The following is a 25,835-nucleotide window of genomic DNA, read 5'->3' as shown; positions in this document are numbered from 1 at the left end:
CTTTAACAGTATAAACACACTTCAGCCCATACCATTAGCCAATGTTAGTCTTTTGGTTTTCTGGGAGCTAAAGAAAACTGTATTATGTATAGTTTTCATCAGCTTTTTGAGTTTTGGAGTTATAATCAGCTTGTTTCAAAGATTAACTATGAAAGACAGAAGTAATGTTGTTCCTCGGAGATTGGTCTTGAGACCAGTCTTATTTATAATTTTTATTAATGACCTTGACACAAAAAGTGGGTGTGCACTAAGAAAATTTGCCAGTGACACAAAGTTTGGAGGTATTGCCAATACGGAGGAGGGCTAGAATATCATACAAGATCTGGGCAACCTTGAAAACTGGAGTAATAGAAGTGGGATGAAATGTAATAGTGCAAACTGCAACATCATGCATTTAGGGACTAACAACAAGAATTTTTGCTATAAGCTGGGGACTTATCAGTTGGAAAAGACAGAGTAGGAGAAAGACCTGGATGTAATGGCTGATCACAGGATGACTATGACCTGCCAATGTGACATGGTCATGAAAAAGGCTAATGCAGTCCTAGGATGCATCAGGTGAGGTAATTCCAGTAGAGACAGGAAAGTGTTAGTACCATTATACAATACACTGGTGAGACCTCACCTGGAATACTGCCTGCAATTCTGGTCTCCCATGCTTAAGAAAGATTAATTCAAACTGGAACAGGTGCAGAGGAATGGAAAACATACCTTATGAGAGGAGACTCAAAGAGCTTGGCTTGTTTAGCCTGACCAAAAGATGTTTGAGGGGAGATATGATTGCTCTGTATACATACTTGAGAGGGATAAATACCAGGGAGGGAGAAGAGTTATTTAAATTAAGCACCAATGTTGCCACAAGAAAAAATGTTTATAAACTGGGCATCAACAAGTTTAGGCTTGAAATGAGACGAAGGTTTCTAAACATCAGAGAAGTGAAGTTCAGAAACAGCCTTCCAAGCGGAACAGTGGGGACAAAAAGCCAAACTGGCTTCAAGACTGAGCTTGATAAGTTTATGGAGGGGATAGTATGATGAGACTGCCTACAACAGCATGCAGCCGTTTTGTGACTGCTAGTGGCAAATATCCCGAAGGGCTGATGATGGGGTACTAGTTGGGGAGGGCTCTGAGTTACTACAGAGAATTCTTTCCCAAGCGTCTGGCTGTTGGGGCTTGTTGAAATGCTCAGGATCTAACTGATTGCCATATCTGAGGTCGGGAAGGAATCCACCGAATCAGATTGGTAGAGACCTTGGGGGGTTTTCACCTTCCTCTGCAGTGTGGGGCACAGGTCACTTGCAGGTTTAAACTGATGTAAATGGTGAATTCTCTGTAATTTGAAGTCTTTAAATCATGATATGAGAACTTCAGTAACTCAGCCAGAGGTTAGGGGTCTATTGGAGTGGTGGTAAGGAGTGGGTGGGTGAGATTCTGTGATGTGCAATGTGCAGATGGTCAGACTAGATGATCATTATGGTCCCTTCTGGCCTCAAAGTCTCAGAGTCTACGAAATCTGGTCTGTACTGACCAATGTTTTGACTGGAGTACAATAATACTTTCACTCCAAGAGTTTGCAAAATACAGATCAGGCAAACTGGAATGAACAAAACATCTGACAGAAAATGGTATGGCACTTTCAATCAATGATATTTTAAACATATACCATGTTCTGTTGGTACCACATATTTTGTGGTTGGATTTCTGGGACCCATCTTTGTTCAGATTTTATTTTATATCTTAATGATTAACCACAGAGACAATCTAATTTTTTTTAAAATTGTGTTGCAAAGACAGATTAAATTGTGATTTAGACTGCAGACACCAGGCCTGTTTAGACTGATATATTGAAGGTTTTATAAATCTGTTTTCAGCCTTTAAATACTGGCTTGATGCCTGTTACACTGTGTTCAGTCACAAACATAACTATAAAAAATGATGTCATTAATTTATTATCCTTCTGCTTTCCCTCAACGACATTTGTCTTAGTGTGTAGTTATTGACTGAATTTTGTGAATGGTAAAACCAAAACCTACAGAAAAAATAACTTGTAAGTATAGAAGTTTTTAATTATTCTTGCTTGTAAACAGGCCACTTAACCTTATGTACAGCAGAGACAAACATTGTCAAAAATATTATTGTTCTTCCTACATTCAGATATGAGGCTAAATTCTGGTTGTCCTTTCCATGTATTTGGGAAGAGAGGAGCCAGGAGGGAAACTGTAATACTCATCTTCATGGAGCTAATATGTTGCAGAGATTGGATGAGGAACTTGGGGAAGAGATTGGAACTGGGAGACAGTGGGAGCGGAGGGAAGAGACAGATTGAATAAGAAGTTAGGAGTGGGCAAACTGCTACTCACTTGGCCATGGGAGTGGAGACTGGGACTAGGCAGGCCAGGACAATGGGACTGGGATAAGGAGCTAAGAATGGGGAAAGGGACAGGTGGTCAAGCACAGGGCAGAAAGGGTCAAGGTTGGAGGGAACAGGCAGAAGGATTCTATGACCACATAAGAGCATGCCCCTCTCCAAAATCTGAAATGAAATCCAAGATTCCTGAGTCTCACTATTCCTCTGATGGCAGAAAATATTTGCAAAACCCACTGGCAAACTCTCTCATTCCCTTCTAGTGCTTGCCTATGTAGAGGCTGACAAGCTATTATTGCTATCAGTTAATCCATTAGTTCAGGTGGCAGAAGTCTGTGTGGTGGATATAAAGGTTCCAGTCCTGCTGATGACCCATATAGGTGTCAGTATGATGCAATTAATGGAATTTCTGGGGCAGGTTTCAGTTTTCTTTTTTTAAAAGCTAGGAAATTACACACAGAAAGTATGATAAAAGAACATTAAGTTTGCAAATTCAAGCACTCAAAAGCTAGCAAATGCCTGAATTAAGGTTGCCTGTGCAACCTGAATTTGGCCCCCTTGTGCATTCTGATAGTGTTTTTAATTATATGATCACATACTATTTTTTTACAGAGGACCCTTGCCTCTTTCTGTGCACAGGGGTGAAGCTGCTTCAGCGATGAATCAGGGTTGTGTAGTTAAAGGGGCTGTTGTCTGTAGGACCCTTGCCTCATTTGTTGCACAAGTTGAAAAGTGTGAGACGGAATTGCAAGAGAAGAGATGGTTAAGGCAGTTGAATGCCATCCTGGAGAACTGAATGCTGTCTCTGCGTCTGCCACAGAGTTCCTATGTGATGCTGTTTCCAAAAATGGCGGTGGTTTAATCCCCCCCAGAAAATTATCCCAGAAGGCATCCTGCCTAACCAGGTGCATGTAGCTTACTATCTGGGGAGTGCTGTCCCTATTTATGTGAATGTAGGAAGAATGGAAGTGGCATTTTTGCTGAATTTACATTTTGTAAAGACTGTAAATGCATAAAAGAGTAAATCAGTTTCAAATGTGGAATACTTGCAAAATGAGACCTATAGTGGAGTACAGGGCTTCTGACCCAGAACAGTACCTGGTTCCCCATTTGAACCTCTGTCATGTTGTGAAAGAGATTCATTGGGTTTGCACAGGCAAACCATTCCTCGTTAACACTACAAAGGTCATATATGGATTAGAGAAAGATATTAACCCAGAGAAATGCAAGATTATCCTGACAAAGGCCAAAGATCTGATTAAAAACAAAATAGAGCTAGTGGGGGGCCCTGTGGTCAGTGTTCATTCTGGGGAAAAAAGCCATTATAACCCATGGCACCTAAGAAGCTCTCCTCAGAACCACGTGTCCCAAGCTACACAGTCCCTAAGGGAGTTTTAGTTAAATTGGGAGTGAAAGTCCTTTATCACCTTGACCCCAAGCTACATGAAACAAATGTTGAGATGACTGACACTTGCGGAGGACATTCCTTCCCCGTGGACTCCACTTTGCTAGATAGTAAGGACTTCCATGCTGTGGAAGTAACTGTAACCTCTGAGGAGATGAATGTTTCAGATTTTAAATTCAGACAAGACATACATGCCCTGAGTTCAGATAATGCATTCCTATCCCTAAATTTGGCCCTAGCATCCGGTTTACTCACTCACTTCTCCTTCATATTATATTGTTTTGAAAAATTACAAGGTGTGAGGATAGAGTACAAGTTCTTTTTCTCCTCATCTGTCCCTTACAAAATCTTGGTCAAAGAATTACAAGATCTCTGTCATTACTGGTGACAGAAGACCCAGAGACAAATGAGTTAATGCAGAAAGAAAATGTCTGGACTGAACTGGATACAAATGCTAGAGCAAAGTCACTTGATGGAAGCGATAACAGATAAAATGAATTGTTAGCTTAAATTTAAGTGTTAGAATATTTGTTAGTTTGAGGATAAGACATTAGTTATTAATTTAATTTCAAATACGAATGTGATATGCTTAAAGTTCATATTGTGTAATAATGTAAGGAGAAATTCTTAAGCAGCTTCCTCATTTCACCTGTGGAGTGGGGAAGATATATGACATATAAGCATAGAGTAGTATGGACATGAAGAATAAACTTTATTTTATGATATTTTCAGTACGTTTATGCTAATGAATTTAACAAGCAGCTTTTGAAGCATCTTGGCTTTGAGATTTGATAAAGCGATATAATCTTTCACCTAGTTCCTCAGTGTTCACAATAGGGCAACAGTTCTGTAATTTCTTACTTTGCTCATGATGCCCTGTCTGACTTGAGAAAATGTAAGCATGAGACGTGAATGGGTGGGGAACAATTTTTCTAAGCCAAAGGACAAAGAGTCATACATTATGACCAGGAAGGTGCCAGGCCCTAATAGTCAGGAGGCCATTCAGGACTGTTCACCTAAATAAGGGAAGTTTAAATCCATTTTGGTGGATTCTTCATGTCCTGTTATTCACTACAATTGCTTTTGGAAAAACCACACCCGTGGATGTGACAAAGAAACAATACCCTAAGAAGGAGGGCTCCAACGGCAGAACAAAAGTCAGACTGACCTCACTTCAGGACTGGACTTTACAGTTGAGGTGAGAAACCTGTGGTCTCCTGATTTGGTCAGAATATTGCTGGGGAGGTCATTTGGTATGATGCCAGGTTGACTTTTACTCATAAAAACCAGATAAACAAGAAAGTGAGTCTGCTCCTCTCAAGGTCACCATGATGACAAACAGAGGCTGATATCCCTACTTTCCCTTCTAAAGTAGGGACAAAGACATTGCAGACCTGCCAGTTGATCAGAGGATATCACCCACTAATGTGACAGAACCTGAACCAGAAGACATTGCCTAGTTTCCCAAACTGCAGTTCCTGAATGACTCTTAAACTGAAGAGCAGATCCTTTTTCTTTTCTGAGTACCTTTTCCTTTTGTTTCCTTAACAGGACATCTGAATACCTGTAGGGAAGACTTGCCCTAACCTTTTTTAGGTGCCGATGTGTGTGTGTGTGTGTGTATGTCTATTAATAGCATGTGCATATAAACCCCATAGTACAAATTACGAATGGGCATTAATTAACCTGGGTTCAAAGCAGATATTATTATCATAGAACAAGATACCCCAATACATAACAATGCAAACTTTAACCCCTTGTTTGCGCAAAGGAAAGTATAAGCTCCGAAATAAACTGCATGGAGATAGAGAGACAAAGTGGGTGAGGTAATATCTTTTATTGGATCAACTTCTGTTGGTGAAAGAGATAAGCTTTCAAGCTTACACAGAGCTCTTCTTCAGTCCTGGGAAAAGTACTCAGTGTGTCACCACTAAATACAAGGTGGAATAGATTATTAAACATATGGAATTAACATGTTGTAAGAGACCATGCAAGGTGAAGTGGGCAATTAATACCTCTGCAGTCATAGGACAAAGGAGAGTTAGCAGGTTACAGATTGTTGTAATGAGCCATAAATCCATGAATTTAAGCTCCCAGGCTCATCTTTTGAAGGTGTTGTACAGCTTTACTTTGAGGGAGCGGACTAAGAGGTCAGATATGGAGTGATTGTTTTGTGAAAAGTGTTTTACCATTTTTCTGGGTGAGTTCATTTGAGAGCATAGTGATTCTCTTGTTTCATCCATATAGTTGTTATTGGGGCATTTAGTGCATTAGGTACGCCACATGTGATAGGCAAGTGTAGGACCATAAAGACACTGAATATATGGTTCGTTACAACAATGTGTAAACAACTAACCTCCCTTTGTCCTATGACTGCAGAGGAGTTAACAGCCCACTTCACCTTGAATGGTCACTTGCGACATGAGTTAACTCCTTATGCTTAACAATCTCTTCCACCTTGTATTTGGTTACAACACTCTGAGTGCCTTTCCCACACCTGGAGAAGAATTCTGTGTATGCTTAAAAGTTTGTCTCGTTTACCAACAGAAGTTGGTCCAATAAAAGATATTACTTGACTCACCATGACTCTCTAAGGCTTGGTCTACATTGCAGAGTTAGGTTGACATAAGGCATTTTATGTCAACCTAAGTATGTCAGTGTCTACATTGCAGCCTTGCTCAGACCGATGTAAGTGCCTTATTACACCGCCATCACAACTCGACCTCCATGAGAGGTGTAGGACTTATGTTGGTGTAGTTAGGGTGATGCAATGTCTGTGTAGACACTGCATTCCTTACATCAGCTGTGGGCTGTCATTCTTGTCAATGTCATGGCTAACACAGGTCAATTTAAGATTGTAGTGTAGACATGCCCTAATACCCTGGGACCAACATGTGTACTACAACAACAACAACAACAACACCTCTCGCAAACAAACAAAAACATACAGAGATAGAAAAACTGTCAATCATTCAATCACTGGTGTTGTTAATTTTGTGATTTAACTACTGATTGTGCTCATGTAATGACGACCAATTGTTGGTCTTAAATTATTATAATTTTAATTAACTAATTCTAATTTGTATTGTTAATGCCTTGATTGGACTAACTTGATTTACACTGTAATCAATATAATTTTCATATTCTTTAGTACTTTAGATAAGAATAAGAAATTAGTTACCCTTATAATTTTTTCTGCTCTTAAATAAAAGTTACAAAAAACCACTCCAGATTGGTTCTCTCTGATCAAATGGTGATGAGGTAAAAACAACCTTAATTAAAGGGATTTTAATTCAATAATAATAGAGCATTTGACTCAAGTCTTGAAAACCCTACTACTATTATTACATGACTCCAAACAAACTTTTCACAAAAACCAAATTGTATCACTCATGGCTTGCCTACACTTGAAACGCTACAAGCGAGAGCGCTGTAGCGCTTCAATGTAGATGCTACCTATCTCGATGGGAGGGGTTCTCCTATCAGCATAGGTAATCCACCTCTCTGATAGGGAGTAGCTAGGCTGACAGAAAAATTCTCCCATCAACCTACTGCTGTCTACCCCCATGTTTAGGTTGGCTTAACTGCGCTGCTCAGGGTTGTGGATTTTTCACACCTCTGAGTGACATAGCTGGATTAACCTAACTTTTTAGTGTATACCAGGCCTAATTGTGTGAATTCCAGAAATTCTGAGCACTTATAACTGCAACTGAAGTCAGTGGGACCTGTGCTTTAAACATGTACGTGGAATTATATAGCACTTTACTCTGAATAATCCAGTCCTATGCGTCTCATATTGGGCACCCAAAATTAATGGAAATCTATTACCTTAATTTCTGTGTGCATCACTTCCTCATCTGTAAAATGGGAATGATATATCATCTCATCTCACAAGGATGTTGTGAAGATAACGTTTGTGAAGCACTCAGATACTGTAAAGATGAGCGCCACAGAAAAGCCCATGAGAAAATTAGTAATGATTTCTCAGAGCATGTTTGAATAGTATGCAGTAAATAGGCCATGAAGACATACATGGAACAATGAGGAGAAAAAAAATATTCAATAGCTATTCATTAAGAGAACACCATCTATTCTGGGCACTGAATTAGGAGGTATCCTGTGGAAAAAATAGTATGTAGTCATGTAATTAAAGACTGTATTATGATGCATATGCAGAAGTAAGGCATATGAATAAATAACTTTACTTCTAGCAATTCGCAAATTTTCAGTGCTTGACTTTGCAACCTTAATAATGTACTTTTAATGAAGTTTTTTGTGTATAATATATCTGTACTGTGTGTGTGTATATATATATATAATATACAAATTTAAAAGCCCCTTCTTCAGGTCAGAGACAAAATGACTATTGTTCTTTATTATTTGTATTACAGTAGTACCTACAGGCCCAGTCATTAATCGGGTACTCATTATTTTAGGCACTTACAAATACATAATAAAGAGATGTTGCTGGCCCCTAAGAGCTTAAACGGTGATTATAGAGATTAAAGGAAGTTTTCAGCCCTGCTGAACTTCTTTTACTCTTCATATCTCAAAATAATGTCTTAATATTTTTAAGGTGCAGTGTACTAGCACTGATTTCAACAGGATAGCATAAGAAAATATCACTGCTGGCTTGCTTTGCTTGATTGTGTTCAGTTTTTGATGCACAATCAGGCTACCACTACTGGGTTATTTATTAGGCCAAATTCATCCCTCATGTGTCTCCATTGATTTCACTGGAGCCAATGCAAGGGATGCATTTACCCCACATTGAATATCAGATGGTAGGGTTGGAGCTTTACATAATTAATATGTATATGAAAATCTGATTCTTTTAAACAAATTAAAATATTATATTTTGGAGTATCTCTAATTTTATTATCTTAAAATCTCACAGATTTTCCACTGTTCTAAACCTTAGCTATTCTTTCTAGTGGGAATAACCACCTTAAATTAAATAAAACAACCCCAAATTAATACATAAAATTGAATACCCCCCCTAAAATTAATGTCCACAAAGAGGCAATGATTCCTGTATACATACATTCTATTGCCACCAGTGGGGGTTGCCAAACTCACAGATTGAGGGCACTGTATGGCAATGTACAGTCTTCAGCTCAGACATCTTCTTAATCAGGCAACATTAACCAGTTCTGGACCAAATTCAATGGCATCTGATGTGTGTAACATAAGACTAGAATTTACACACGGAGTGTTAGTACAACAATTAAAAGAATATTTTGTATGTACTGGTTTTTAAGTCTATTGTTAAAATATCTATGGACTAAACTATACAAAAATTTGTAGTGGGAAAATGGATAAAGCAATTAGAGGTATAGTGTTGTGGTGGATGAATATAGGAACTCCTTAGTATACTTCCCAGCTCAGCCACTGACTTGCTCTGTGGACATGGGAAAGTGACTTGAAACTCACTAGGCTATACTGACTGGAGGGGAGAAGGCTGGAGAATGTATATCCCATCCAACTGGTCTCCATAAACTCTTCAATGGCCCCTTTCTGCCTCATAGGGGTCCTAGAGACAATTTTCAAAAACTACCTCATGTTAAAAATGCCCTTCTTCTCCATGGCTTCATTCTGTCCTTCCCTGCTTGTGGCCGAGTGCGAGACAATTACAGGCAAAAACAACCATTGAGAAGATACCATCTAATATCTAAAGGAGGGGCTTTCCTTATGGCTGTCCAGCCCCTGTAGCCCTGAACTTGTTTATAGGCCAAGTTTTGAGGCACTCCATGTGTGACATTAAAAGAGCTAATTTGCATATTTCAAAACAATTTGTACATAACCATACACTTAACCTAAGGTCCACCCAACCTCCAGATGCCACCTCCAAATGCTGGGCTGCTAGCCCTTTGCTCATCCTTTGCAAATGGAACAGGTCTTCATATGCTAGAATAAGAATAATTAATCTCATTGTGCCCCCAAAAGTAACTACTGCTGCAGAAGGGAAAACAATAGTTAGTGTATACGAAAGATACAAGTACAGAAAGAAATCCTGTAATATGTATCTGTGATATTCTAGGAACACCACACACAAACTTAAGCAGTGGAGAGAAGTTGCACCTATTGCCTAAACATGCTATCAGCATTTGACATCCAATGTCTGCTGTGCTTTTGCATCTAATGGCAGTAATGCTGCTAGCGATTCCTCTTTGAGCTAGGGCAGTGGTTCCCAAACTTGTTCCGCCACTTGTGCTGGGAAAGCCCCTGGCAGGCCGGGCCGGTTTGTTTACTGGCTGCGTTCGCAGGTTTGGCCGATCGCGGCTCCCAGTGGCTGCGGTTCGCTGCACCAGGCCAACGGGAGCTGCTGGAAGTGGCAGCCAGTACGTCGCTCAGCCCGCGCTGCTTCCAGCAGCTCCCATTGGCCTGGAGCGGCGAACCGCGGCCACTGGGAGCCGCAATCGGCTGAACCTGTGGACGCGGCAGGTAAACAAACCGGCCTGGCCTGCCAGGGGCTTTCCCTGCGTAAGCGGCGGAACAAGTTTGGGAACCACTGGGCTAGGGTATCAAGCTGGCCGAGTAGGAAGGAGAGTCAGAGCAGAACTGCTTGCCCAGGGTGCAATCCTGAGCTCTGAAAGAAACTCTGCAGTAAGCAAACTCATGCAGAAACACTTCTCCCACACACCTGCTATGACTCAAACAATTCTTCTGTGTGTTATTCAGAGCTGCTGCATTTTTGGGGGGAGAATACTACAACCATTACTGGAATATACTATCCACAGTGAAAAAAAAAACAGTTCAAAGCAGGTTTCCACTTAAACACTAAGATAATCTGTAAATTATGGTGTGAATGACCAAAATACACAGCTTTTACATTTTATGCATTTGTCATTTATTTACTTGAGTAACCCAAAAGTTAATGTGTGTTATATGTCTTCCCCCACTCCCACCCTGGATGTCCAATCCACAGTAATGTGAGTGTTTCGGGAAGTGAGTGCTGACACAGATTCCTTTATGAATGTTCCCTCTAGCTGACGGATTATGTTGTCACTACTAAATACAGAGGATTGCTCTTAGTGTGCTTCCTTGTAAAGTTGGGGGGGGGGGTTAAAAAAAACCAGGGATACAATGTTACAAAGAATTTACCGACACACACCCCAGTCTCTCATACTCTTCAGGTGGGTTCACATAGTCAGAAGCAGCTCCATCAGCACAGTTCTTCCCTCTGATTTTCAGGCAGGGGCAGTTCCCTTTCTCCCTGGCTCTGGCAAGTCGTACACTGAGGTACATCGAAACAGTATAAAAAAAACCCCCAAGAAATGAACAAACAAAAACTATGTTTTAGTGGCAGTTAAGGTTGCAGCAGGAGGCACTCCATTAACTGAAAATCTTAAAATTATGGACACAGGAAGTTAAGGGGGAAGCCGTCCTTTTGCATTCCTCTCCACCTTCACTAGAACACCGCCGATAACACTCTCCAATGCTTCATAAGGCTTTCACTTCCATCTCAATACATACTCTAATTTCATCAGACTTGCAGTCTGACACGAAACTAAGATTTTGCATTCAAGTATAGGAAAAAGCAAGGGAATCTGGCAAGCAAAGGAGACAAAAAACAAAAAGGTGCATGCCTTGTTGCAGTAAAATGGTGAATTCTGAAGCAAAAATGCCAAATTCTGCACCTGCAAAATCTTGAATGAAATGGATGGGAAAATTCATTTATCAGAGCTTTGTTGCAGGCTCTCTTAAGACTCAGGCACATGTCACTGCATTGTTAACATTTGCTTCACATTTTCAAGGTTCTGTCCTCAACCATAACAGCTACTTTTTATCTAAAGACACTGAGTTTCTGGAGCACAATTCTGCAACAAAAGGTGAACTTGCAGGTACAGAATACACTGTGCCTTGGATATACTTTATTGTCACTGTGGTTTTCACTACTCTGTGGGCCAAATCAACCCATACGCAATAAACCCACACTAAATACTGCAAACTTTACAAGGCTCTGTAGTAGGAAGACAGCCTTAACCTTAAGCTCTTGTATTAGAGGCCTGGTATGAGGCATGACCTGCTCACAGAATCTGGCAAGAACAGGGCTAATATTGCAAAAATACACATTCCTAGGAAGTGCTAGTCACAGAGTATTCACGCAAACACATTCCAATATCAAGTGGTACCAGAACATCCCGATATCAAGGATGGAACAAAAACATTCCCCAAGGATAACAGGAACACACCGATCCCTCCTAAAAGATAAGGTCACGATGAAAGTACGTAATGGAGATGTTTTGATTGAAACAACATGTACAAGGTGATGAGTGATAACTAGCCACGTCTGGGAGCAGTAACTATAGTAAGTATGTCAGAAGGGCAGTATTAACTTGTTTGTATCGGGTATAAAGATGTATCTCAGAGGGAGTATCTTTGTCTAGCCTAGGGAGGAACAGAAAGTCTCGCCGTTCACTAAGCTGGTCCATTGTTACGGGCATACATGTATTAGTGGACTGGTAGAGTCTGCAAGATACTAGTACCATGCTTCGTCAACAATAAACTTAGCCGGGAGTCTTCATCCCTTAACGGACCTTGTGGTCATTGAGCAGTTTGCTCGAGGTCTGCCATGCCAGCTGTCTGCGCAGGGCGGGGGCGGCACACAGAGCAAACACACACGCAGCCAAACATCTATCAACATCTAACCACAGGCTCCCCGTCAGAATTTCCCTGGCATTATTCCATCAAAACTAATGAATCCACTCTGAAATCTGCACATATCTGGGAGATTCACATACTGTGAATGACTCTGCACTGGTTCTCTGTCCTTTACAGCCCTCTCCCAGCCCCATGGCAGTCTGGTGAGACCCATGCTGCCAAGGATTTCCTTTCCAGATGGGCTCCTGAAATAACACTGGGTTGAGAATGAGAAAAGCATCTAAGTTAATGCTGCCTCACACAGCAATATTTTAAGCAAGGAATCCCCAGGGGTTGGGGGGACTATGATGTCTCTGCTAGAGCTGTCACTCCAGGTCCTCCCACCAGTCTCCCCTTCCCCCTACATCCTTAATCACCTCATGGAATTTCTGTGATAAAAAGAAAGTAAATACTGCTCTTGGCAACAGCAAACAAGACTAACGGAAAGCTACTATGTTCTGTGTCTAATAACACCACACTGTGCCTTGAGCCCTAATACTGCAAGAAAAAGTCTGTCTAGTCTGTCCTGAACACCAAAAAGTTTGCAGTATCCTTTGAAAACTGAATGACAAACTAAAAAAGGCATAACATACCTGACGTACAAAACTATTAGAGGTAGTGTCAGAAGATGTACTCCCATCTGATCCTTTAAATCGGTTTTTTCTTCTAGCGCCTTTTCCGTAAGACTATAAAAAAATAAAACAGGAATACCGTTAATTTCCCTTACACAGAAACTTCCAGTACAAACATTACTGATGTAACATGACATGTTTGACTGTTCGGGGCTCAACTGGGCAAGCTTCGTCAAGTTGGTGAGCAATTATGTAAGTAATTGATGGGACACGTGCATAAGTAAGTGCTGACCAACATGAATACGGTTTGCACAATCAAGCCCTGAAAGGTTCTCTCTCTCCTGAAGCAATTTTATAAACTAGTACAATGTAATATTATGTTCAAAAGTCAGAATGAAGTATGGTTTTATTTTATTTTATAGTTACTGTAAATGTACTTCCTAATAAGAGAGTTGCTGGAGAAGTCTACAGTATGTCCCAATTATGAGCCAAACCAACTGGGAGAAAGAAACAGAAAAATGTGAATGATAATTGGGAACTGTTTGAGAACAGTTTAGTAGATGCTACAAAATCCACAATCATACAAACGGAAAAAGAAGGTTATACTGGTCAATAAACCAGCCTGACTTAGAGGGGAAGTGAAAGCATCCATAATAAATAAATAATAAATATAACTAATGGAAAAAATGGGAAGTTGATAATAATGAACATAAATTAAAAGCTAGGAATTGTAGAAAATTGATAATGGAAGCAAAAGAACGCCAGGTAAAATCTATAGTCAGCAGAGTTAAAGATAATAAAAATGAGCTTTTTTAAATATATCAGGAACAAAAGGAGTCCTAACAATGGTATTGATTCATTACTAGTTGGACATGATAGAATTGTCAATAATAATGCACAAAAGGAAGACATATTCACTTAATATTTCTGTTCAGTAGCCACCCCCTCTTGGTCACTGTACACAACGCCACTATCCTGCCTGTCACTCAAGCCCATAACCTGTGCATCATCGTTGACTTGAACCTCTCTCTAGGTCCTCACATCTAGGCTATGTCTAAATCTTTCTAAGTAACACCACTAATATACAGCCTTTTCTATCCATCCACATAGCTAAACTCTTCTCCAGGTTCTCATTATCTCACATCTTGATTACTACAACATCCTTTTCTCTGGCCTTGACAAATGCAATCTTGCCTTGCTCAGATCAATTTAGAGTACAGCTGTAAAGATTATTCTTCTAGCCCAGCACTTTGACCATTTCACCCCCCTCTTTGAATCCCTCCACTGGCTCCCTCTTCTCTATCACATCAAACTTATGATGCTTGTACTCTCTTTCAAGGCCCTTCGCAGTCAATCCTCATCCGATCTATCATCTTTCATTCACTATCAAGATGTCAACTCCTGCCTCCAATCAGCCAATAATGCCAGCCTCCATCACCCACTTGTTAAATTTTCAAACGAGCACCTCAGTTCTTTCTCCCATGCTACCCCTCACATCTGAGAGTTCCCCATAAACATTAAAAAACTACCTCATTATCCTCCTTAAAACTCTCCTTTGCCATGATGCCTACAAAAATATGACAACAGCCTCTGGTGTGCTGATACCACTGCCTACCATGCTGACCAATATTGTCTCATTGTTTCCTTTTACTTCCCCATATATTTATCTGTATCTGTCTTTGTCTCTTGTCTGATACTGTAAACTCTGCACAGAGTAAAAAACAAAACAAAATAAAAGGAGGAAAGATTTGGGCATCTGAGGAAACTGGAGGATGATATACTTCAAAAACAGATTCCAACGAGAAACTTCAGAACTGGAATTAATTTGCAAACTGGACACCATCAAATTAGCCCTGAATAAAGACTGTGAGTGGATGGGTCACTACAAGGACTAAAAACTAATTTCCCCATGCTAATTTTCCCCCTACTGTTACTCACACCTTCTTGTCAACTGTTTGAAATGGGCCACACTGATTACCACTACAAAAGTGATTTTTCTTCCTGTTGATAAAAGCCCATTTTAATTTAATTGTCTCGTTAGAATTAGTAAGTTCCCAATCTTTTTATGTATTATGTATATATATCTTCCTACTCTATTTTCCATTCCATGCATCTGATGAAATGGGTCTTAGCCCACAAAAGCTTATGCCCAAATAAATTTGTTAGTCTCTAAGGTGCCACAAGTACTCTTTGTTGTTTCTGGAGGTTGATAGGTATCCTCATCATGCTAAAGAGGTGGTGGGCCACATAATCCCCTTAAATTTACTCTTGCTACTAATAATGTATAAGTTTGTAACTGCATGGCAGCACTTCTTAACAAAGAATCGGATTTCCTAATACTCTCTGCAACATTGCCCCCCAAATATTCAAAAATCACGAGTCAGTCATGAGATTATTTTTAAAATTCTCATGATTTTAAAGTCAATATATTTTGGGTTCCTTTTAATTGCCCTCTGGTGTTTGAGCCCTTAGGGTTCAAATTTTCAAGCTTTTCTCCAAACTTTGAGGGCTAGCAATTTGCTTTTTTGTTTTTGTTTTTAAATGAGAGCTGAGATTCTCACATAATCACATGACTCCAGGAGCTGTGGATTTAAGAAAAACACAAAATATCATAATAAAATTTTGAGGTTTGGGAACAGTGATTCTGTCCTTTTATTATATTTTGCCTCTTCATGTGCATTTCCTCACAGCTGTGTTGTGCAAGATCAAGCTCTTTATTTGCATGAACAATTGTTTCTGGAGTTACAATTTTGGAAGAATAGTAAATTGATTTTTCACAATGTACATAATACTAGACTGGAAATTTCAGTATTAAAATTAGGTATCTTATCTACATTTTGTTTATATTCCAGGAAGAAGTATATAACAGTTGGTTATAACTGAACAATTACAAATAACAGGCTGAATTGTGACACATAGCTATTGGCCTAAGTGGCAAGGTGGGCAGCCTATCTTGGACCCAATGCACCAAGGTACTGCATATGTTTTACCATACTTCTGAATGTTCCAGCATGCTCCCACCAGGGCAGCCTGCTCCATAGGCTGGTACACAGTAGTATTTATGTAGGGAACAGTCCCTGTAATATGGGCTTGTATGCTATATGTGCAAAGGCAATGCTCCTCAATACTACCCAAGAATATCTGCATGTGGTCAGCAACAATCTGGCACAAAGTAATTGCATTCATTTCGCAATTAGTAAGACTCCAATCCTGCAAACACTTAATTATGGGTATAACTTCAATCATGGGAGCAGTCTCATTGACTCAATGGGACTGCTGATACAAGTAAAGTTATGCATGCCCTTAAGTGTTTATATAGAATGGGGACCTTAGCTTGCTTTATTACTTAGTTACTTAGGTGTGTAAAGTTCTTTGAAAATGGGCTCCGTTGCTATAGACAAAGAAACACAACACACACATGTTTAAATTCTGTTGCTTCCTAAAATACCAGTCAGGTTGTGTAAGACTTTTTTTTTAACTACAAGTATTTTTTGTAAAAAAATTTCATCTACCATACTCTTTAAGAAGAAAAGTGATGAAGACATGTTTTTCATTCTCACTTTTACCTAAAAATAAGTCACTCACCATTTATTTAAATCCATCTTATCTAATAAACCATGAAAATCATACTAATCATCTTACACATGCATACTGGTTCCCTGAAAATTAATACTGTTTCATATATATGAACAATTATTTCTAAGTTATTAGGAGCTGAAGAGTGTTCATTTTTCCACAATGAAACCCTATGATTTTAACAAGATCCCTGCTGTGTCCAATGCACAGCAAGCCTGCATCCACAATACTTAATTCTCCAAAGTACATGACATAAACAGAATACATGGTTGATCACCAAAGGAAAAATACTGCACTAAATTGCATCTGGAAAAGTGGATCTAATGGCATCAAATTACTCAATCCACAACCAGAAAACCAGTCAGTGTGGACTGAAAATAAGGTGTAAATTTTTAACAGTGACAGTAATTAACCACTGGAATAATTTACCAAGAGTTGTGCTGGATTCTCCCTCACTATTTTTAAATCAAAATTGGATGTCTTTCTAAAATATATGTTCAGGTAATTATTTTGGGGAAAGTTCTATGGCCTGTGTTATATAGGAGGTGAGACTAGATGATCACTATGGTCCCTTCTGGCCTTTGAATCTATGGTAAATCGTAAATGCATATCTATGAACAATCAGCTACCATTCATTTGTATTTTACACCAAGGCAAAAAAGAGCAGCATGTGTAATGCTCTCAGTAGTAGCTGATCCCCAGCCTATAATGGAGAATACAGTGCTAGTCATTAAGACTTATATTAAAGAGTTAGAGGCAGAGCTCAAATTTTAAAAACAGACATGTTTGCCTCATTCAAAGACTCAAAGAAGGATTCAACAAGCAGAGTCACTAACGTTACTCCTAGGGGAATTCTGCATTATTGCATGTGTGCAGAATTCATGTTCCCCGCAGATTTCTGATGGGGAAACAAAGGGAAGCCGCACACAGAACACACCAAGTGATCTTTCCTCCCCCTGCAGCAAGATTCGAGACGAAGAGACTTAAATGTGCACATGCACTAGATAACAGAACCTAAGGAAAATTCAGGACATGCTGACCGAATACTACCACTCAGTTCAAGAACAATCCATTGCCACTGTAATCATCCCCACCAAATGGGGTTGTTCAGTGCTGCAGTATATCAAACCCTCTCTGATATTCAGTAGCATGTTAGCCATACCACGATTCAGAGGCAAGTACTGCAAGCACTTCAGTCAGTACGCAATATAGGTCTAGCACCTGGTGAGTTCCAGTAAGCACTCAGACACGCAGCTCAGACAAAAGCAATTGTTTAGTAAGGCAGGCAGAAAAGAAGGTCACAAATATCCCACATACAACAGCTTAAACTACAACAAAAGATAAACATCACAATTCCTCCTTAGTCCATAGGGGGGATTATGAAAGAGGATTAAGCCAACTCAGGCACAGTACCTGGAATGCCCCTAATAGGTGCAATAGGGTGTCAGTCAGTAGTTCCCAACATGCTAGAGTTCAATACCATAAAGATATCTCTTTGGGGGCTCCTCCATGCAGGTGTCCAGTTGCTGTGCAAACTGCTTTCCCTGAAGCAATGTTTAGGCTGAAAGCCTCACCCCACAGTCTCCTGTCCTTTTTACAAGTCGCTTGGAGGGATGCTGCTTCAGTGCCCCTGTTAGACCCCTTCAAGCCCCCCTTTATTCAGAAACCTGGATGCAGGGTCAAGCCTTTGCTCCTTCCCCACCGGCCTTGTGACAGCCTGCAATATGCTGTTGCCACTACTGCTGCTAACAACAGCCTCTCCCTTCTGGGGCGCTCTGCTTCTCATCAGTCTCCCAGATCCCAGGCTACCTCTGCTCTGCTGCTGCATCTCAAGAGGGCCAGCTCCCTTTCCACAACAGACACTTTAAAAGAGTTTCCACCACCCTCATCCTCTTAGCCAGGAGAGGGAACTGGGCCTGCTCTCCTCACTCAGACCAACCATCTCCCTAACTGCAAGGGAATCTTCTCCCTCCTGCTGACCTACTACATGCCAGAGGTGACAATGGAACATAGTGAGTCTGCTGCTCATCAGATTCATCCCACCATAGATTCAGACCTCTCTGCCTTCAGTCTGAGTGAAAGGAGTGTGTAACAGAGGCACTAGGTCTTAGGGCACATGTGCTCATCCCAGCAAGCCTCTTACGGACCTTGGGCCCTTTAAGACTGGGAGCTGTTGTTGGAGGTCTGAGCCTGCCTGCTCCCACTCATGTGCCCAATAGGAATTTTCATATAAGGCTTCCTGACTCAAACAGGAGAGCAGAAATGAGAGACCAAGCTCTGGGAAAGCCCGGAGCGAGGGGGGGGGAGAGTGCAGCGGAGAGGGGTGTGTCTCTGCACCTGTCAGATAGAAGGCCTGAGGGAGAGACACCAGCAGAGAGCAGGAAAACTATGGTGAAGCCTTAGCTAAGGAGGACTGTGGAGTCCTGAAGACAAGGTCTAAGACAAGACCCAAAGGGGCAGTGAGACTACCATTCAAAATGAAACCAGGAATATGACCTCTAGAAGGCAGTGAGCAGGCATTAAAGGAAAGTAGGGATTGAAATCACCAGAGAGCTTCAGATGGACCCAACAGTAGGGAAAATCTAAACAACAAGGGCAACAATTGATGGCATACCATATACAACTGAGAAACAAATGCCTCCAGTAGAGACTGGGCATTCAAAATAAGCCTACTGCTGACAAAGAGCAGGGTGATGCAGGCTGAACCCCTCAAAAGTTTGGGGAGGAATCAAAAGAGAAATAATTCTTGAAATCTGCCCTGTTTTATATTTAAGGCTATTAACATTTTTTTCTACCATGAAAGAATGCAACACTGGAAGGAGGTTACCACCTCCAGCCATCAGAGTGGAAAACACTGCCTCATGCTGGTGACCATGCTGGAAGCCTAAAAAGGGTAATTTGGTCTCACCTTCCCCTAATTCTAATCTATTTTATTCAAGCACTGCCATGTTGGAGCTGGCAGTTGAGGAATACTGACAGATGAGAATAAAACCTTCAATAGCTCCATAATAAGCAGTGATTAAATACAAACAATAATTCTATTAAATTAAGAGTAACAGGATCTCTTTGGCTATTAATTATGAAGTTAGTTTGTGAGTTAATATTAACAAATTAAGGCTTTGCAATAGAAGAATATATTTAAAGAATAGGTGAAATGGGGTATGTATATATGGGGTAAATTGACTCAGCTGTAACTGGTCAGTAGAAGGCAGGTTGAATCTGCTGCTGCTCTTCTGATTCCTCACTAGAGGGTGATATGTCAATGAAGAGGGGAAGATTCCATGGCAGATGGATGATGGGTGGAGACCTGAGAGAAAACAGTGAGGACAGCTGGTGACTGCTCAGGTGACTAAGCTGGGGTTCTGCCCCATGTGTGCCAGTGGATCTATCTTGCTTTAAGAATAACAAGATGCATGTACACATTTGTAGAGAATATTCACAAAGTGGAAAAACAAACAAATTACTCAATACTCATGCCACGACATCAATTTCTCTCCAACAATCGAAACTGAACTACTGCAAGGACCTGAAATCAAATGTGCTTAGCCTCGTGACAACATTACACATTCACACACACTCGGAATTCTTATATTAGAGGATAACCTAAGTATACAAATTAGAAACAAAAGCAAGAACTCCTGAAATGTGGAAGACAGAAGCTCCTTGAAATAGAAAGAAGGGAGCACGTATTGCCACAACAAAGACATCACAATATGGCTAGAAGTTTGAGGCTTTGTAAAAGGATATGAAAGAGATTAAGAAAAAAAGAAAACAAGGAAGAAGGAACTTGTTTTCATTTACAATTTGTCAAGCCACTAGGAAATTAATTGACAGATAACATAGAAGGAGGTAAAGAAAGAGCAAGATGAGAAGGAAATAATTAGGAAGAAACTCACTTCAGATAAGATATTTCCCCTCTCAGCAGGTTATTTCATAATTGCCAATTACAGGATTTAATGAACCTTCCTCTAAAAGTATCCCACTCTGGTCTCTGCTAGAGACAGGATAATGTACTAGATCAGTGGTTCTCACCCTATGGGCCACTTGCAGCCCAATCAGCACAGATCTGAGACCCATGTGACATTCTCAGGGCCACACAGGTAGCATTGGATACGGCCCACAATGGTAAATAGTTTGAGAACCACTGCACTAGATGAGACAGTATTCTGATCTGGTATGGCAATAGTGCTAGGGATTTAGTCTCTGGACTTCACACACAAACACAAAAAAAGATCAATTTGGAAGCAGAAGCTGAACTGTGGACTCATTAAAAAATAGGATCAGACAGATCAAGAAATTACCATGGAAGAATGGCAAAGCATTGACACTTGCTCTCTGTCTTTTACTATAAATAACCAGGTGGACCTATCTTCTTTAAAAATTACTTGATTGCTAAACTGATGTGTTCTCATTTATTTGGCTTTTTGTTTGTGAAAAGCTGATGAAATAGGAAGTCAAGGGAAAAAATAAGGGCCTGATTTTCACAGGTACTGAGCACCCCAAGCTCCCACTTATGGAGTTATGGGTGCTCATGACTAAGGCTAAGATTTTGACATGGTTGTTTTTAGTAAAAGTCATGGACAGGTCACTGGCAATAAACAAAAAATCATGGAAGCTGTGACCTGTCCGTGACTTTTCCTGCTGTGGCTCCATGATTTCCCCTGCCACGTATAGAGGTTGTAGCTGCTCTTTCAGTAAAAAAAAAAAAAATTAGACTTGTTCAGAAAACCAACATTTTTCCTGTGAGAAATTTCAGACAAAAAAAATAAGAACATAAGAATGGCCCTACTAGGTCAGACCAAAGGTCCATCTAGCCCAGTATCCTGTCTTCTGACAGTGGCCAGTGCCAGGTGCCCCAGAGGGAATGAACAGAACAGGTAATCTTCAAGTGATCCATTCCTGTCGCCCATTCCCAGCCTCTGGCAAACAGAGGCTAGCAAAACCATCTCTGCCCATTCTGGCTAATAACCATTGACCTATCCTCCATGAATTTATCTAGTTCTTTTTCAAACCCTTTTATAGCCTTGGCCTTCACAACATCTTCTGGCAAGGAGTTCCACAGGTTGACTGTGCATTGTGTGAAAAAAAACTTCCTTTTGTTTGTTTTAAACCTGCTGCCTATTAATTTAATTTGGTGTCCCCTAGTTCTTGTGTTATGAGAAGGAGTAAATAACACTTCCTTATTTACTTTCTCCACACCAGTCATGATTTTCTAGATCTCTATCATATCCCCCTTTAGTCGTCTCTTTTCCAAGCTAAAAGTACAAGTCTTATTAATCTCTCCTCATACCCCTAATAATTTTTGTTGCACTTTTCTGGACCTTTTCCAAGTCCAATATATCGTTTTTGAGATGGGGTGACCACATCTGCATGTGGTATTCAAGATCTGGGTGAACCATAGATTTATATAAAGGCAATATGATACTTTCTGTCTTATTTGCTTAATGATTCCCAACATTCTGTTTGCTTTTTTGACTGCCGCAGCACACTGAGTGGATGTTTTCAGAGAACTATCCACAATGACCTCCAAGATCTCTTTCTTGAGTGGTAACAGCTAATTTAGAACCCATAATTTTATATGTATAGTTGGAATTATGTTTTCCAATGTGCATTACTTTACCTTTACCAACATTGAATTTCATCTGCCATTTTGTTGCCCAGTCACCCAGTTTTGAGAGATGCTTTTGTAGCTCTTCGCAATCTGCCTGGGACCTAACTATCTTGAGTAGTTTTGTATCATCTACAAATTTTGCCACCTCACTGTTTACCCCTTTTTCCAGATAATTTATGAACATGTTGAATAGGACTGGGCCCAGTACAGACCCCTGGGAGACACTACTGACTATTTACCTTTCTCCATTCTGAAAACTGACCATTTATTTCTACCCTTTGTTTCCTATCTTTTAACCAATTACGAATCCATGAGAGAACCTTCCCTCTTATCCCATGACTGCTTACTTTGCTTAAGAGCCTTTGGTAAGGGACCTTGTCAAATGCTTTCCCTCAAAGAATTCTAGTAGATTGGTGAGGCATGATTTCCCTTTACAAAAACCATGTTGACTGTTCCCCAGCAAATTATGTTCATCTATGTGTCTGACAATTTTGTTCTTTACTGTAGTTTCAACCAGTTTGCCTGGAACTGAAGTCAGGTTTACTGGCCTGTAATTGCCAAGGTCACCCCTGGAGCCCTTTTTAAAAATTGGTGTCACATTAGCTATCCTCCAGTCATTTGGTACAGAAGCTGATTTAAATGATAGGTTACAGACGACATTTAGTAGTCCTGAAATTTCACATTTGAGTTCCTTCAGAACTCTTGGGTGAATACCATCTGGTCCTGGTGACTTATTACTGTTTGGTTTATCAATCTGTTCCAAAACCTCTAAAGACACATCAATCTGGGAGAGTTCCTCAGATTTGTCCCCTAAAAAGAATGGCTCAAGCTTGGGAATCTCCCTCAAATCCTCAACCGTGAAGACCAATGCAAAGAATTAATTTAGTTTCTCCGCAATGGCCTTATCGTCCTTGAGTGCTCCTTTAGCATCTTGATTGTCCAATGGCCCCATTGGTAGTTTAGCAGCCTTCCTGCTTCTGTTGTACTTAAAAAAATGTTTTGCTATTACTTTCTGAGTCTTTGGCTATCTGTTCTTCAAATTCTTTTTTGGACTTCCTAATTATATTTTTACACTTCATTTGCCAGAGTTTATGCTCCTTTCTATTTTCCTCATTAGGATTTAACTTCCACTTTTTAAAGGATGCCATTTTTCCTCTAACTGCTTCTTTTACTTTGTTGTTTAGCCACGGTGGCTCTTTTTTGGTTCTCTTCCTATGCTTTTTAATTTGGGCTATACATTTACACTCTATTACAGTGTCTTTAAAAAGCTTCCATGCGCCTTGCAGGGATTTTATTTTTGGCACTATACCTTTTAATTTCTGTTTAACTAACCTCCTCATTTTTGTGTAGATCCCCTTTCTGAAATTAAATGCGACAGTGTTGGACCACTGTGGTGTTTTCCCTGCCACAGGGATGTTAAATTTAATTATATTATGGTCACTGTTCCCTCTAAGCTGTGCGCATGTGCACACGCACACAGATCCTAAACCCCGCGCACACAGCGAAACACCGCGCTCACAAAAATTTGCACAGAAGCACAACAATTTGCACAGAAGAAATTTTTTGCACACCTGGCCTGTCAAAAATTAGAGGAACATTGATTATGGTCACTATTATCAAGCAGTCCAGCTGTATTCACCTCTTGGACCATATGCTGTGCTTCACTGAGGACTAAATCAAGAATTGCCTCTCCTCTTGTGGGTTCCAGGTCTAGCTGCTCCAATAAGCAGTCATTTAAGGTGTCAAGAAACTGTATCTCTGCATCCCTGCCTGAGGTGATATCTACCCAGTCAATATGGGAATAGTTGAAATCCCCCATTATTATTGAGTTTTTTCTTTTAATAGCCTCTCTAATCGCCCTGAGCGTTTCAAAGTCACTATCACCATCCTGGTCACGTGGTCTGTAATATATTCTTATATTCTTATAATTTAGGTATGGAATTACTAGCTGTAGAGATACTATGATACAGTCTGGTTCATTTAAGATTTTTACTTCATTTGATTCTATGCTTTCTTTCGCATATAGTGCCCCTCCCCCACCAGCTTGACCTGTTCTGTCCTTCCGATACATTTTGTACCCTGGTATTACTGTGTCCCATTGATTATCCTCATTCCACCAAGTTTCTGTGATACCTATTATATCAATATCCTCATTTAATACAAGGCACTCTAGTTCACCCATCTTATTATTTAGACTTCTAACATTGGTGTATAAGCACTTAAAAAACTTGTCACTTTTTAGCTGCCTGCCATTACATGATATAATTGAATGGAACTTTTCTTCTTTTGACTGTCTCTCATCAAATCCTACCTGTATTTTATCATCTTCCATCCTCTCCTCCTTATTAGGACATACAGAATCGCCATTTATAGATTGGAGACCTAAACTTTTATCTAAAATCTTATCTACACTAGGATCAGAGTGTGCTAGTTATTACTATGTTTAATATTTATTTTAAAGTAGCACTCTCCCAGAAGTCCCAGTCAGAATCAGAGCTCCTTTATGGTTGTTTGTGTTTGCACAGCACCTAAGACATATCATGCTATTTGGGACAGGGACTAGCAGGTTTCAAGCATAATTTCCTTGATCAATGTCTCCAGGGACAAACCACGTTGGAAAACCATAATATAAAACCTTGCAACAGATTAACTACAGAGGATGTCGGTGGCTCAACAATATGGAAACAAACTATTAAGTATAATTGTTCCTTAAACTGCTATAGCATGGTTTGGCCAGCCTTTGTTGATCCACGATACAGAACATGATATATAACCAAAAAAAAAAATATATGCCTAGCATAGGTAGAATCCTAGGATAGGACACAGTTTTGAATCTGGTTACAAAGTTTGGTCACATCCATACAGGTCAAGCTAAGTTGTAGAATGGTATTTTCTAAAGCACTTCAAGGAGTGACACTGCTGCATAAAATTTGAATGGTTCTCTGACCTCACCACTGGGAATATTGGCATGGAATACTTCTAGTAGTATCACAAAATATGATAGTCCCAAGTACCTTAAACGTGTGGGTAAATGGGCATTACTAGAATATATGTAGTACAGTAAGTGATGGATCACATATCCTACATTCAGCCTCTTTCTCACTGTGATTACTTATAATAGCTTAATTTTTACTTAAAAAATCAAGTTTTTACTGTATTAATTTTTTAGAAATAATGGAAAAAAGGATAATGGTCTCTCAATGCAATAAAATGCTAAGGAATTAATTGAATATTAATATTCAGACAAAGAGGTGTTCTATTCCAATAATGTTCTTTGATACAAAAGGATTACATATGATTAGTATACTTGCCTAAAGGCAATGATGGACTTTGGTACAGAGAAGTGCAATTTGCTCCTTGCATTTACTCAAAAGCTTCACTATCTTTACCACACACACACACACACACACAAGCCACCATTTGTGCTCTAGCCATTCAGAAACCAATTATATAAAACAGAATACAAGTACTGTACTGTACCCGAGAGACAAATAATGCAGGGTGTTGTTGGTGAACTAGCTGTTCACCTCCAAAGAGAGATTCTTTTATGCCTAGTTAAGACCACAGATCAGAATGAATTTTGTGACCAATAATGGACATTTGTCCACATCAGAAAACCACTACAGAATTTGGTACAGTTGTCAGTCTCTGCTCAGGATAGGG

The 25,835-nt window shown here is 40.0% G+C and overlaps 1 protein-coding gene across 3 annotated transcripts in view; it reads right to left on the bottom strand.

Moving 5' to 3' along the window:
* The window catches only part of CACNB2 (calcium voltage-gated channel auxiliary subunit beta 2), a 396,125-nt gene that overhangs the window by 367,846 nt on the left and 2,444 nt on the right, over window positions 1-25,835 (bottom strand). For all 3 annotated transcript variants that reach the window (XM_073334164.2, XM_073334157.2, XM_073334158.2), the window contains exon 2: window positions 13,007-13,099. In XM_073334164.2, the coding sequence (XP_073190265.1) occupies window positions 13,007-13,099 (93 nt within the window). The remainder of the gene's footprint in view (window positions 1-13,006; window positions 13,100-25,835) is intronic.

This window comes from Lepidochelys kempii, chromosome 2 (genome assembly GCF_965140285.1).
Source record: "Lepidochelys kempii isolate rLepKem1 chromosome 2, rLepKem1.hap1, whole genome shotgun sequence".
NCBI classification, from domain to species: Eukaryota; Metazoa; Chordata; order Testudines; family Cheloniidae; genus Lepidochelys; species Lepidochelys kempii.
This window is presented reverse-complemented; position numbering and strand designations above follow the sequence as displayed.